Source organism: Galeopterus variegatus, unplaced genomic scaffold, assembly GCF_000696425.1.
Source record: "Galeopterus variegatus unplaced genomic scaffold, G_variegatus-3.0.2 Scaffold675, whole genome shotgun sequence".
Lineage (NCBI taxonomy): Eukaryota > Metazoa > Chordata > Mammalia > Dermoptera > Cynocephalidae > Galeopterus > Galeopterus variegatus.
Window position 1 is genome coordinate 541,902 of NW_007726786.1, and position 13,365 is coordinate 555,266.

At 34.4% G+C, this 13,365-nt stretch overlaps 1 protein-coding gene across 1 annotated transcript in view; it reads left to right on the forward strand.

Moving 5' to 3' along the window:
- LOC103589341 (serine/threonine-protein kinase ULK4-like) overlaps positions 1–13,365 on the forward strand; it is a 59,072-nt gene that overhangs the window by 40,884 nt on the left and 4,823 nt on the right. The window contains exons 12-15 of the mRNA XM_008571295.1: positions 6,645–6,749; positions 9,495–9,555; positions 11,035–11,216; positions 12,062–12,108. Coding sequence (XP_008569517.1) covers positions 6,645–6,749; positions 9,495–9,555; positions 11,035–11,216; positions 12,062–12,108 — 395 coding nt within the window. The remainder of the gene's footprint in view (positions 1–6,644; positions 6,750–9,494; positions 9,556–11,034; positions 11,217–12,061; positions 12,109–13,365) is intronic.

Sequence of the window (13,365 nt, forward strand, 5' to 3'; positions counted from 1 at the left end):
TCAGCACCTGTGTACAATATGTGATGCTCAAATCCTCTTCAAGTTTTTTCTTCAAAGTTTTGTAGTTTTCATTGTAGAAGACTTTTACCTCATTGATTAAGGTTATTCCTAGGTGCTTATTTATTTTTTTGTAGCTATCATAAAAATTGTTTTCTTGATTTCTTTTTCAGATAGTTAGCTATGAGTAAGCAGAAATGCTCCTGACTTTTGTATGTTGCTTTTGTGTCCTGCAACTTTACTGAATTTGTTTTAGTTCTTTTTTTTTTTTTTGTCTTTTTCCGTGTCCGGCAACGGATCGCAACCCTCAGTGTCGCCCCCGTACCAGGCCGGGGACCGGCAACGGGACCACAACCCTCGGTGCTGCCCCTGCGCCTCGCTCAGCCAGTGAGCGGGAACCGGTCTGCATGTGGGATCCGAACCCTCGGGTGGGAGCGCCGCCAAGCCTCCCGAGCGGCGCACCTATCCAGTGCGCCACCGGGCCAGCCCTGTTTTAGTTCTAATAGTCTTTTGGTGGAGTCTTTATGGTTTCTATATATAAGATAAATTCATCTGCAAACATGGACAGTTTGACTTTTTCCTTTCCAATTTGTATGCCCTTTATTTCTTTCTCTTGTCTAATTTCTCTGGTTAGGACTTCTGGTACTATGTTGAACAGAAGTGGTGTTCTGTTCTATCCAAAGCAATGTACAGTGGGCATCCTCATCTTGTTCCTGATTTGAGGGAAAGTTAAAGCTTTTCTGCATTCAATATGATATTCGCTGTGGGTTTGTCAGTATGGCCTTTACTGTATTGAGGTACATATTATCAATACCTAGTTTGTTAAAAGTTTTTACATGAAGGGATGTTAAATTTTGTCCAGTGTTTTTTCTGTACCAATTGAAATGATCATCTGGTTTTTGTCTTCATTTCTGTTAATGTGGTATATAACATTGTTGATTTCTGTATGTTAAACCATCCTTACATCCCTGGGATAAATCCTACTTGATTATGTTGAATGATCTTATTAATGTGCTGTTAGATTCTGTTTGCTAGTATCTTTTTTTTCTTTTCCTTCCAAATTTTATTTTATTTTGTCAATATACAATGTGCTGATAATTGTGGCCAATTACTGAAATGTTTGCTAGTATCTTGTTGAGAATTTTCACTTCTATGTTCATCAGGGATATTTTTTTTGTTGTGTCCTTGCCTGTTTTTGGAATTAGAGTAATGCTGTCCTCATAAAATGAATTGGGAAGTATTTCCTCCTCCTTAATTTTCTGGAATAATCTGAAGAGAATTGGTATTAGTTGTTCTTTAAATGTTTGGTAGAATTCAGCAGTGAACCCATCAGGTCCTGGGCTTTTCTTTAATGGAAGACTTTCTATTACTGATTCAGTTTCCTCACTTGTTATTGGTCTGTTCAGACTTTGTATTTCTTTATAATTTAATCTTGGTAGATTGCATTTGTTCAGGAATGTATTCATTTCTTCATGTTATATTAAATTTGTTGACATATAGTTAATTGTTCATAATAGACTGTATGATCTTTTGTATTTCTGTGGCATCAGTTGTAATATCTCCTTTTTTCATTTCTGATTTTATTCATTTGAATCTTCTCTCTTTTTTTATAGTCTGCCTAAAGTTGTTTTTCTTTTCAGTAAACCAACTCTTTGTTTCATCGGCATTTTTGTTTTTTTTTTTAATTTCATTTATTTCTGCTCTGAGCTTTATTATTTCTTTCCTTCTGCCAATTTTGGGTGTAGTTTGTTGTTTTTCTAGTTTCTTTAGGTGCAACATTAGGTTGTTTGTAAGAAATCTTCCTTTTCAATGTAGTCATTTATTGCTATAAAGCTTCCTCTTAGAATTGCTTTTGCTGTGTCCCATAGGTTTTGGTATGATGTGTCTTCATTCTCATTTGTCTCAAGGAAGTTTTAAGTTTTCCTTTTAGTTTTTCATTAACCCATTGGTTGTTTAGGAGCATGTTGTTTAATTTTCATATATTTGTATAGTTTATGATGTTTTTCTTGTTTTTTGGTTTTATACCATTGTGGTCAGAAGAGGTACTTGATATACTATCTTTTTAAATTTGTGTTGACTTGATCATGGCTTAATATATGATCTAGAGAATGTTCCATGTGTAGCTGACAAAAATGTGTATTCTGCAGCTGTTTCTTGGTATGTTGTGTAAACGTCTGTAAGGTTCATTTGGTCTGTGGTGTAGTTCAAGTCAGATGTTTCTTTATTTTCTGTCTAGATGGTACATCCACTGTTGAAAATGGGGTATCGAAGTCCCCTACTGTTATTGAATTGCAATCTATCTTTCCCCTTAGATCTAATAATGTTTGCTTTATGTATCTGGGTTCTCTGGTGTTGGGTGCATATATATTAATTATTATATTCTCTTGTTGAATCAATCCCTTTATCATTTTATAATGACCTTCTTTGCCTTTTTTTATAGTTTTTGATTTAAAATCTATTTTATCTGATAAAAGTATTGTTATTCCTGCTTGCTTTTGGTTTCCATTTGCATGGGATATCTTTTTCCAGTTCTTCACTTTCAATCTATTTTATCTTTAGTAGTTAGGCTAGTCTCTTATATGTAGCATATTGTTGGGTCTTGTTTTTTTGTCTATTTAGCCACTCTGTCTTAATTGGCGAGTTTAATCCATTCACATTCAAGGTTACTACTGATATGTGAGAAGTTATTCCTACTATTTCGTTACTTTTTCTGGTTGTTTTGTAAGCTCTTACATTTATGTCTTTGATCTATTTGAACTCATTTATATATATGTGAAGTAGGGGGTACAGCTTCATTGTTTTGCATGTGGATATCCAGTTGTCTCAGCACAATTTGTTGAAATGATATTTCTTTCCCCATTGAGCTGTCTTGACACCCTTGTTGAAAATCAATTTATTGTAAATATGAGGGCATATTTTTGGACTCTATTCTATTGATCTGTTTGTCTGTCCTTATGCTAGTAGCACCCTATCTCAATTACTACAGCTTTTTATTAAATTTTGAAATTGGGAAGTATGACTCTTCCAACTTTGTTCGTTTTTTATGGTTCTTTTGACTATTCTGGGTCACGTGCATTTCCATCATATGGAAATATAAAATTTAAGATCAGCTTGTCAGTTTTTGCAAAGAAGCAAACTGGGATTTTAATAGCAATTGCATTTAAACTGTAGATCAGTTTGGGGAATATTGCCATCTTAATGACATTAATTTTGCTTTATGAACATAGAATGTCTATTTATTTAGGTCTTTAAAAAATTTTTTTCAATCATAGTTGTTTTGAATGCAGAAATACTTTGAATTAAAAAATTTGTCCATTTTATTTTTATTATACTTATTGTCTGACAAACATAATTGCTTTCAGTTACTGTAATTTTTATGTAATATGAAATATATTTGGACCATGTAAAACTAATTTCTGCAGTGAAATTTAATGTAAATGGGTTATAATAAAATCTGACTCAGCATTATTATACTTATTGTCTGACAAACATAATTGCTTTCAGTTACTGTAATTTTTATGTAATATAAAATATATTTGGACCATGTAAAACTAATTTCTGCAGTGAAATTTAATGTAAATGGGTTATAATAAAATCTGACTCAGCTAATAATTTGGTTATATGTGAAATTGAAAAATCAGTGTAAAACTAAATGCATTCTGAAATCCAGTATATGTTAAAGCATTTCTGGCAGATGTCTATTGTAGAAGGTAGTATATAATCATTTTATTGAAAAAATTCAAGTAATATTTATTTAACTACTATAAGGTAGTCTATGGTTTATAGTTTTTAAATAATACTTTTATTCAATTATGAAAATTGCATAATAATTGTAGAAAACTTGGAAAACATAAAAGAGGACAAAGAAAATAAAAAAATTAATTATATTTAAATTACCCAGAGTAAACACTGATTACATTTTCATATTTCTACTTCTGGTTTCATACATATATGTTCATTTTCAAACAAGGGAACATAATTTTATAACTTAATTTTTTTTCATTTAGTGATTGTGATCTCATTGCAAGTATTGATTACTTAGTTTATTCCTGATAATTTTATTTTATTTTTTGCTACTGTAGATGGGATATTAAATTTTTGTAACTTGTCATATACTCAATTTACCTATAGGAGATTAATTTAATTGGTCTATGTTACTAATTCTTATATTATTTCTAATAATTATTCAGTTGATTTATTTTTTATTGATATATAAGAATTGTATAAATTTATTGGGTACATGTGATAATTTTAAACATGTATACAATGTGTAATGATCAAATCAAGGTAATTGGGATATCTATCACCTCATGCATGTATCATTTCTTTGTGTTGGGAACATTTCAAATCTTCTCTAATAGCTATTTTGAAATATAAATTGTTGTTAACTGTAGTCATCTTACTGTGCTCTTGAACACTAGAACTTATTCTTTTTAACTATACTTTTGTACCCATTAACCAAACTTTCTTTGTATCTTTCCTTCCCACTACCCTTCCCAGCCTCTGGTAACCACTGTTCTACTCTCAACCTCTATGAGATGAACTTTATTTAGCTCCCAGATATGAGTGAGAAAATGTGGTATTTCTCTTTCTGTGCCTGTCTTATTTCACTTAACATAATGTCCTCCAGGCTCATCCATGTTGCTGCAAATGACAGGATTTCATTCTTTTTTTTTTTTTAATGGCTGAATAGCATTCCATTGTGTATATATACCACATTTTCTTATCTGTTCATTCATTGATGGACATTTAGGTTGATTCCACATCTTGGCTATTGTGAATAGTGATGGGGATACAGATCTCTCTTCAGTATACTGATTTCCTTTCCTTTGGATATATTTCTCAGCAATGGGATTGGTGGAGCATATGATATCTCTATTTTTAGTTTTCTGAGACACTTTGGGTCTGTTTTCCATAATGGCTGTACTAGTTTACATTCCCATCCCCTCTTTTCACATTCTCCCTAGCATTTATTTTTTGTCTTTTTGATTCAGTTAATTAATTTTGGCTTTCTGGATGTTCAGTTATATCATCTACAAATAAAGATAATTTGGCCACCTCTCTTTCAAATATTGATGTCTTACTTTACTCTATGGACTAATACAATTTACTGGCAGTGCCTGCACAGTGTTAAATCAGCAGGCCTTTGCTTTGTTAGTAACTTCTCTTCTTTCATTCTACTTCATGCCTCACAGAAGACACCATCCTGTCTACTCAGGCTATTGCAGTAATCTACTAGGTGGTCTCCCCAGTTCTCCATTGCTCCCTGGCAAGCCATTCTCTGCTGAAGCCAGTGTGATTTTTTTTTTTTTTTTTTTTTAAAATAACTTCATTAATTACAACTGTCTTTTTTTGAGCAGTGTCAGGCATTGTTTTAAATCTTCTGTTTATTCTTCTCAATCCTGTAAGGTTGTTAGTTTTAATATTTATTATAGATGAACAAAACAAAGGTTTTTTCATTAACTTTCTTAAGGTCACATAATTAACAAGTGGCAGTGTAAGTCTACCTATCTTCTTGTCTTGAAAGTCCATGTTCTTAAACTTAGAAAAAAAAAATTTTTTTTTTTATCAAGTTTCTCCTTACTTATTCTTCATGTGTTTTTTATGTGTTTCACCTGAGTTGCAAGGAGTGGTCTTGGTGTCTAGGAACTTTATTAGCTAACTCTTGTGTTCCTTCATTCCCCCCCATTCCAATTTTGGATAATTTCTTTTCCTTCTTGTTTACTTCACTGATTTGGTTTTCTCTGTTAAACTGCTCTGTTTCTGTCCTGGGCTGGTCACCTTTCCTTAGGCAAACTGGTGATCTCCCACTCCTGGGAGGCCACCATATTGATGCCAAAGTTAGTGTGGACACCCACTCTGCATAGTGCACCACAGCCCAGAGCTCTTGGGCTCAAACGACCCTCTGGCCTCAGCCTCCCTAGTACTGGGGACAACAGGCATGTGCCACTGAGCCTGGCTGGTGTTCTGTTTTATTCAGTTTCTAGTCATTGTTTCGGTTGAAATTCTTAATGCATAAATGTTCTTTTGTTTCTCTAATGGAAAGTACAAAGGCATGGCACTAGAAATAAAAGTTCTGTTTAAGTAGAGCACAAAGAAACACCTCAGGGCTGGCCGGTGGCTCACTTGGGAGAGTGAGGCCACGGTTCGGGTCCCCTGTATAGGGATGGCCGGTTAACTTACTTGGGAGAGTGTGGTACTCACACCACCAAGTCAAGGGTTAAGATCCCCCTTTAAAAAAAAAAAACACCTCAAAGGAATAACTGATGGTGAACATCTGGTTGTTCATTTTCTTTATGTATCAGCTCTACTTTAACTAGGTTTAATAAATGTACAGGTATTTAACACTTACGTAGTAGGTCAGTACTTTAGTCTGAAAAGTTTTCATTTTACAATTTTAACTTCATATTGAATATTATGCAAAGCAGAAATAAATTGATTAGTGTTCTATGAATGAAAAATAAAAGCCATGCTGGTAATCAAAAAACCAGTTTGCCTTATCACATTTTAGAACATCAAACTGTAAAGATCTGTTTTCTAGTCCTAACCAATCTTAGTGGTAAACACGAGCAATTAACTTATTTTCTCTGAGCTATGTTTTTTTCATGTGTCACAGAAACAAATTGCAATTTTTGTTTTTGTTTCAGATCACAAGTGGACACCTGAGTCAGCAGGACCTGGAATCCCAGATGAGAGCGCTTATCTACACAGACTCAGATCTTGTCATCACCCCCATTATTGACAATCCAAAGGTGCAGAAAGATACTGTAACACTGGAGGGCTGTTAGACTTTACCGAGGTCTGAAACCTGTGTGATATTTTCATTCAGGATATTCTTTTCCTTCTTTTCTTTCCTGTTCCTCTTGTTGTCTGCTTCTATTTCATTTGTGCCACATGTCTGCATTTCCAGCTTCCACCCTTTCTCCAACCTTCTCCTCTTCCTTCACTTCCACTTCACTGGAGTGTGGTGAGCTTTCTCCTGTTTTTGACACGTCTACTGTGCCTCTCATTACTGCACTCTTCATGCACCAAGGGGTGGCTGCTGACTTCTGGACCTCAGAACTTAGCTCTCAGTCCCTTCATTTCTCCACACATACTTATGCAAATCCCTCCAAATAGTCTAGTCCCCGATGTATAATCAAGGCAGATGTCAGTGAGCTCTGCTCACCAGCCTGGGTTGGGTGGGCAGGCAGATCACACAGAGACCCTACTCTCTCATAGGTTGTTAAGACTGCTTGGTAGATGGTAGGGAGACACCGTGGGAGCGTGGGAAGTCATGGATCACAAAGCACTTCTAATCTAGTGTGTTTTGTTGCTTCCTGTCTTTTGGAATGTAATATTATATTACTAAGGGATGATGAATACTCACCTTTAAAAAAATTAATTTCTTAGTCCCTTCTCTTGATTTTCAGCCCCCTAACACATTCACATCCCACTACCTAGCCTGTGTTTCAATTTTCCTGTTTCCTTTTTTTAAAAAAAGGATCGTCTTTTTCTGTATTAATTCCTTGTTTCTTCTTATCTCCTTGGAGAACATTACTATGGTTTAGATCAAACGGGTTCTTGGATTCATATTTATTTTCTAGATAGACAGCATTTCATGTAGATTATTTAGCTGTTTTTCATAGTGGAGCAAATTCTTTTTATGAGTTCAGATGTCTGGTACAGTAACTGTATATTATGCTAAATTTGATGGGTTGTGGGGCATTTTCACAGAAGACTTTGTAGAACAATTTGTGATATCTTTTGACCATATTCTCTTTGTATTTCTTTATTTCATCTTATAACCATACTTAGTAGTTTCTGGGAAACCCTAGTCAGTAGACACTTTTTTTTGTTTTTTAATATTTTATTTTAAACTATTCTTTTAGACTTAGAGAAAAGATTCAAAAATAGAGAGTTCCTGTATACCTTTACCCAGCTTCTCCTAATGTTAACATCTTATAGGATCATAGTACAGTTAGCAAAATTTAGGAATTAACATGGATGATACAGTGCTATTAACTGAACTACTAAACTTATTTGATTTTTACCAGTTGTACCACTAATGTTATTTTTTTGTTCCAGGATCCTGCATTACTGTTAGTTGTTATGCCTTTGTAGTCTCCTACAGTCTGCCCTTTTCTTTCATGGCCTTGTGAGAATTTCTCAGTCTTTCCTTTTCTTTCATGGCCTAACACTTTGTTTTTTTTTTTTTTTTTTTTTTAAAGATGACCTGTAAGGGGATCTCAACCCTTGGCTTGGTGTTGTCAGCACCACGCTCAGCCAGTGAGCTAACCGGCCATCCCTATGTGGGATCCGAACCCGTGGCCTTGGTGTTATCAGCACCACACTCTCCCAAGTGAGCCACGGGCCAGCCTATGGCCTGACACTTTGAAGAGTAACTGGTCAGCATTTTGTAGAATGTCCCTCAGTTTGGATTCGTCTGAAGGTTTCTAATGATTAGAATGAAGTTAGATTATGAGATTTAGATTATTAGATTAGAATGCGATTATGCATTTTTGGCAAGAATTCTACCAGTAAAGATTTAAAAAAAGCTATATAGAGGTTTTGGAGAAGTTAGTCATAGAAATGATGGTTGAATTTTTCATTGAAAGTCTCAAGATGTTCCAAAATCATGGATCCAACTACATGGTGTTTTCACTTTTCCTCAGATAAATTGTGAACTTTCCTATTCATGCTGTTCCAGTTTGCTGGAATGATGGTGTCTTCTCTAGTACAACCGTCAAGTCTTAACCATCCTTCAAGACCTCAACCCACCTTCCACGTCTTGTATAAACCCAGTCCTGACCCCATCAGCCTAAAGTGCTTGCTGTATTCTCTAAATTATTGTTTTGTTAAGAATTTCTCTGTGAAATGTTTTGTCCCTAATTATGTCCTGCCTGGTTTGAATTGTTACTTAAATATTTTATGTTTTATTGATTTAACAAATCTTTGTCTCATCTTTCCAACCATAGTATCAGCTCTCTGCTTTTACATCTTTGTATCCCTCCTTAGCCCTTAGCACCACTGTGCTTCATCCTGGCAGGTACCCAATAAATATCTGTTGAGTGAATAAATTTATAACCTAGAGGTAAGTTAGCTAAAGAGTAAACCAAGAGGTAAATCTTATCTGTGAAGCTTTATTTTATTGCAGATATCAATTGAAATGATTTTAAAAATAAATTATTATCTATATTTGTGTATTTTAATCAGAAAGAACACTGTTGAACTCTTACACTTTTGGTGACAATTAAATTTTACAGCATTCGTTTTTGTCCTCATTGATTTGTAATCTGATATAGGGGATTGATTTTAAAAATAAATTATTATCTATATTTGTGTATTTTAATCAGAAAGAACACTGTTGAATTCTTACACTTTTGGTGACAATTAAATTTTACAGCATTCGTTTTTGTCCTCATTGATTTGTAATCTGATATAGGGGATATATCAAGAGACGGGTATGTCTCAAAAAGCATCTCAAAAGTTTTTTGTTTTGTTTTTTTTAACCACAGATAATGAAACAACCACCAATTAGATTTGATCCAAAAATATTACATCTACCAGCACATTCAGGTAGGATCATAAAGGGCTTATCAAACACACAGACTCTTTGTATGAAGATACAAATATTAAGTTTATTTGCAAATGGAGTATTTGTATTTAATAACTAAATTCCTACTTTTTTGCCAGTTGGCTGTGTTCTTGGGCCAGTGTTATGCAAATTGTAAACAATCTGTAATCTGTTTGTGCTAGACTTTGATATTTCTCAGCTAATTCTGGTCTGCCCTATATTCTTGAGGGTAGGGAAGTTCCTGTAGAGCTGGGTGAGTTTTCATGTTGGGTGAGGATTCTTCTCCTGTCCTTTCCCTTGTAGAGTTAGTTGAATTTCTACCAATACGATGATGTTGTGGGTGCACAGGGTTGGGAACCACAGTGAAGAACTGGGATTCTGCTTGACAGCTGAGACCATGAATAAATAGTTCACTTTTGTGGGGATGGTGTGGGAATGGAGATCCTTAAAGAATGATTATTATGTTTCCTTTCAAGTAATGAAAATCTTAATTAGAACATTAGAAATGTTTACATACCTTAAATTGATTTATTTTGTTTGACAAGTTATATTTCAAGCTGTTAAACTAGATTTGGAGAAAATTCTTCATCATGGCTAGAGTAGAATCTATGATTTGAAGTACATTCAAAATAGAATATAAACTGACTAATGGCTTATATAGGTGAGCTTAATTACTGATAAAAACAAAAAAGAAACCTTATAGAAGGATGGACATGAAAGGTCAGAAAGAAGAAAAATATTATTAATATTTACAACCATTATTTATGAAAACCTAGAGAATTATTACCTGGAAATACTGCTTTTCCTTTTCCCCTTTGAGTTATTTAGGAATTTTTAAAAATTTATTTTGTTTAGAGATCATCTAAAAATATATATTTTTGGTGCGTGTCTGGTATGAGGATCTGAACCCCTGACTTTGGTGTCACAAAGCTGTGCTCTAACCAACTGAGCCAACTGGCCGGCCTAAAAATATGTTAATCTTAGATGGCATCTCATTTCCTAGTTTTTGCTTTTTGTTTGTATAGGGAGCTGGAGGTAGGAATTCCAAATGATTTCAGTTATGTTAACCTCTATATGTTTAACAGTAATTTCACTGTACCTTGTTAACAACTGTAGAATTTGTGGCTTTTCAATATTTTAGAGCTGGGTTGATTTATTTATACAAAGATTATCTTGTTTTCTTTTAGTATAATTTTATTTAACTTTGCATTTTTTTGTATTTTAGGTTTCAGGCATCTGCCTTCTTTTTTTAAGCATAGTTTTTCCATTGAAGTAGTTAAAAAGTCTCTATAGGTAGAAAGAAATGAGGAATATAGAAGGACAAATAAATATAGTGTCATTTTTGGAGTATTTTTGGTTTTCACTCTGTAATATTACAATTTTCTTTGTTCTTTAGCTACTGAAACTCTGTTTATTTCTTACATGTTTTCAGCAATCCTTTTTCATACTATACACATTTTTACTATTTTCTTCCTCTGTAGTGGATAAATTATTATTTCTGAAAGGCCAAGATTGGAAGGACTTTTTGCAACAAGTGTGCTCACAGCTTGACTCCACTGAGAAGAGCACAGGGGCCTCCCGAGTCAAGTTGAATCTCCTTTGCTATTTATGCATGGTAGCTGGCCACAAGGAGGTAGCCACCAGGCTCCTCCATTCACCCCTGGTAGGTGTGATGTAAAAACCTGTTCTAGAGTCCCTGCACAACATGCCTTATGCACTTAACGTTTGTATTTTTGTGGAGATTAAAGCCAGTGATAAAATACTTACTTGACTTAATCACAATGAAAAAAGTGACTTATCAAGATTATAGGTTTATGAAAATTTTTCTGTTTAATCCTTAGGTCTACAGGTAGTTAAGTAGATGGTAATTTTGAACTTTTTCTTTTGTGATGACTCAGGCTTGCATTTTATGCTAACTTGTAATAACTGCAAGTATTTTTCATATCTGAAGTCATAAGACAGACCTTTTCATCAGTGACTGAAATGAACATGTGGAATAGGGAGCTCCCTTACTGGATCAACCTGGTAAACTCCCAGATCTCTCATGTGACATCGAAGGGAGACATGAATCTCTAAGACTTTTTTTTTTGTTCCCCCTGAGAATATTACTTTTTGGACTGTCTTGGTTCATTGGTAAACCCCTGAGAATCTGGCATAGCTTATGAAGTCATTCCCAGAAAGGAATTACAGTGGTTTGGAGGTGGTTTTTTTTTAATAGTGGGCCCTCATTTGCTTCCAGGATAGTATTAAGGTTACTTTTTCTGGTGGTTGGTGTGTGTCTTTTGGGTGGGGGTGAACATTTAGGGAATATAAAGTGGTAGGAGAAACCAGAAGTACTGTTTTTATTTTTTATTTCTATCTTATTCATATACTCAGTGCTTTTGTATGTTTGTAAATAATCATCTCCTTGGTGCATAATTTACACCTCAGTTGTATAAAGCTCTGATGTAGCTGTCACTTTCTGTGTTGTTTCATGGGTTAAATGTACATTTGAATTTTTTGTTCTAGTTCCAGTTGCTAATTCAGCATTTGCGAATAGCTCCAAACTGGGATATGTAAGTAACATTTATATTTTAAAAATTATTCTTTGTGATTTTATTAAGTAACTTCAGTATACCTACTGATCAAAAGTACAGAGTCCTAAATAATTATCATACATTATTCTGAAGTAGTGACAACTCTGACTCATATGCAATTTCTATAGGCATCCCAATTATAAATTTAAAAAGAAGGACCGAGCCCGTGGTGCACTCGGGAGAGTGCGGCGCTGGGAGCGCAGGAGCGCTCAACTGATTATCTGCACTACTTAAAAATAGCTCTTATCCTAATATTATAAATACAATTCCGGGATTATCTGCACTACTTCTGGAAACTTTATCGACTGGTACTCTTTTATGTATTCATTCGAAATACTTTAACTCTGATCCCCACATTGTTATTTAGTTATACTTCTAGGAGTTTTCTCTTTGCCATCTGTATCTTTCCCTCACATAGCATGTAACTTCCCTATGAGGTTATTTATAATCTAATGGGATTATGATCTATAAACTGTGAAAAGCACATTAGATCAAGAGTTAGGAGATGCTGGGCTCTGGTTGCCAACTTGACTGGGCCAACTAATTACCTTTTTCTGAATCTCCAGTTCCTGGAGTCTTTGTGGGATAAGGAAATGGCATAGGCTTAGGATTCAGACAGACCTGGATGTGGAATGCAGATCTACCCCCTGGGCAAATTGCTTTAACTGCTGAGACTGCTTCCTCATGTGTAAAATGGGGATAGTGTAACTACTTCTCAATTTTTGTTAATAATTAAAATTTGAATGAGAGAAATAGATGAAGTGCCTTATACGTGCCTGGTTCTTAATGGCTGCTTAATATGCCTGGAGGAGGGTATGGAAGTTGTAGTTATTATCAAGCTTGCTTATAAGATTGCTTATCTCATATGATTATTAGAAGTAAATGAAAAAATAGGGGTGAAGGGATTTTGTGAATTATGGTAGTGGTATGATAGCAATTATTCTACCATGCTGGTGAAATATGGGGGAAACCATAGGAGTTCACCAAATACTTTTTTGGGTTATTACTCTTAATGCAGCTTCTAATGTTAGTCTCTCTCAGTAAAATCTGGTGTTAAAAATAGGATTTTTAGGTAATGGTTGAAGATTTGATACCTTGAGAAGGTTTGTAGTATGCTCATTAAAAAGAAACCAGTGAAATCTTCATTTAAATACTTTTATTTAAAGCTTAAATTATATTCTTGAGTGGGGTGCCCCCTGCTGACATTTTAAAACAAACATTTCTTTTTTTTTTTTT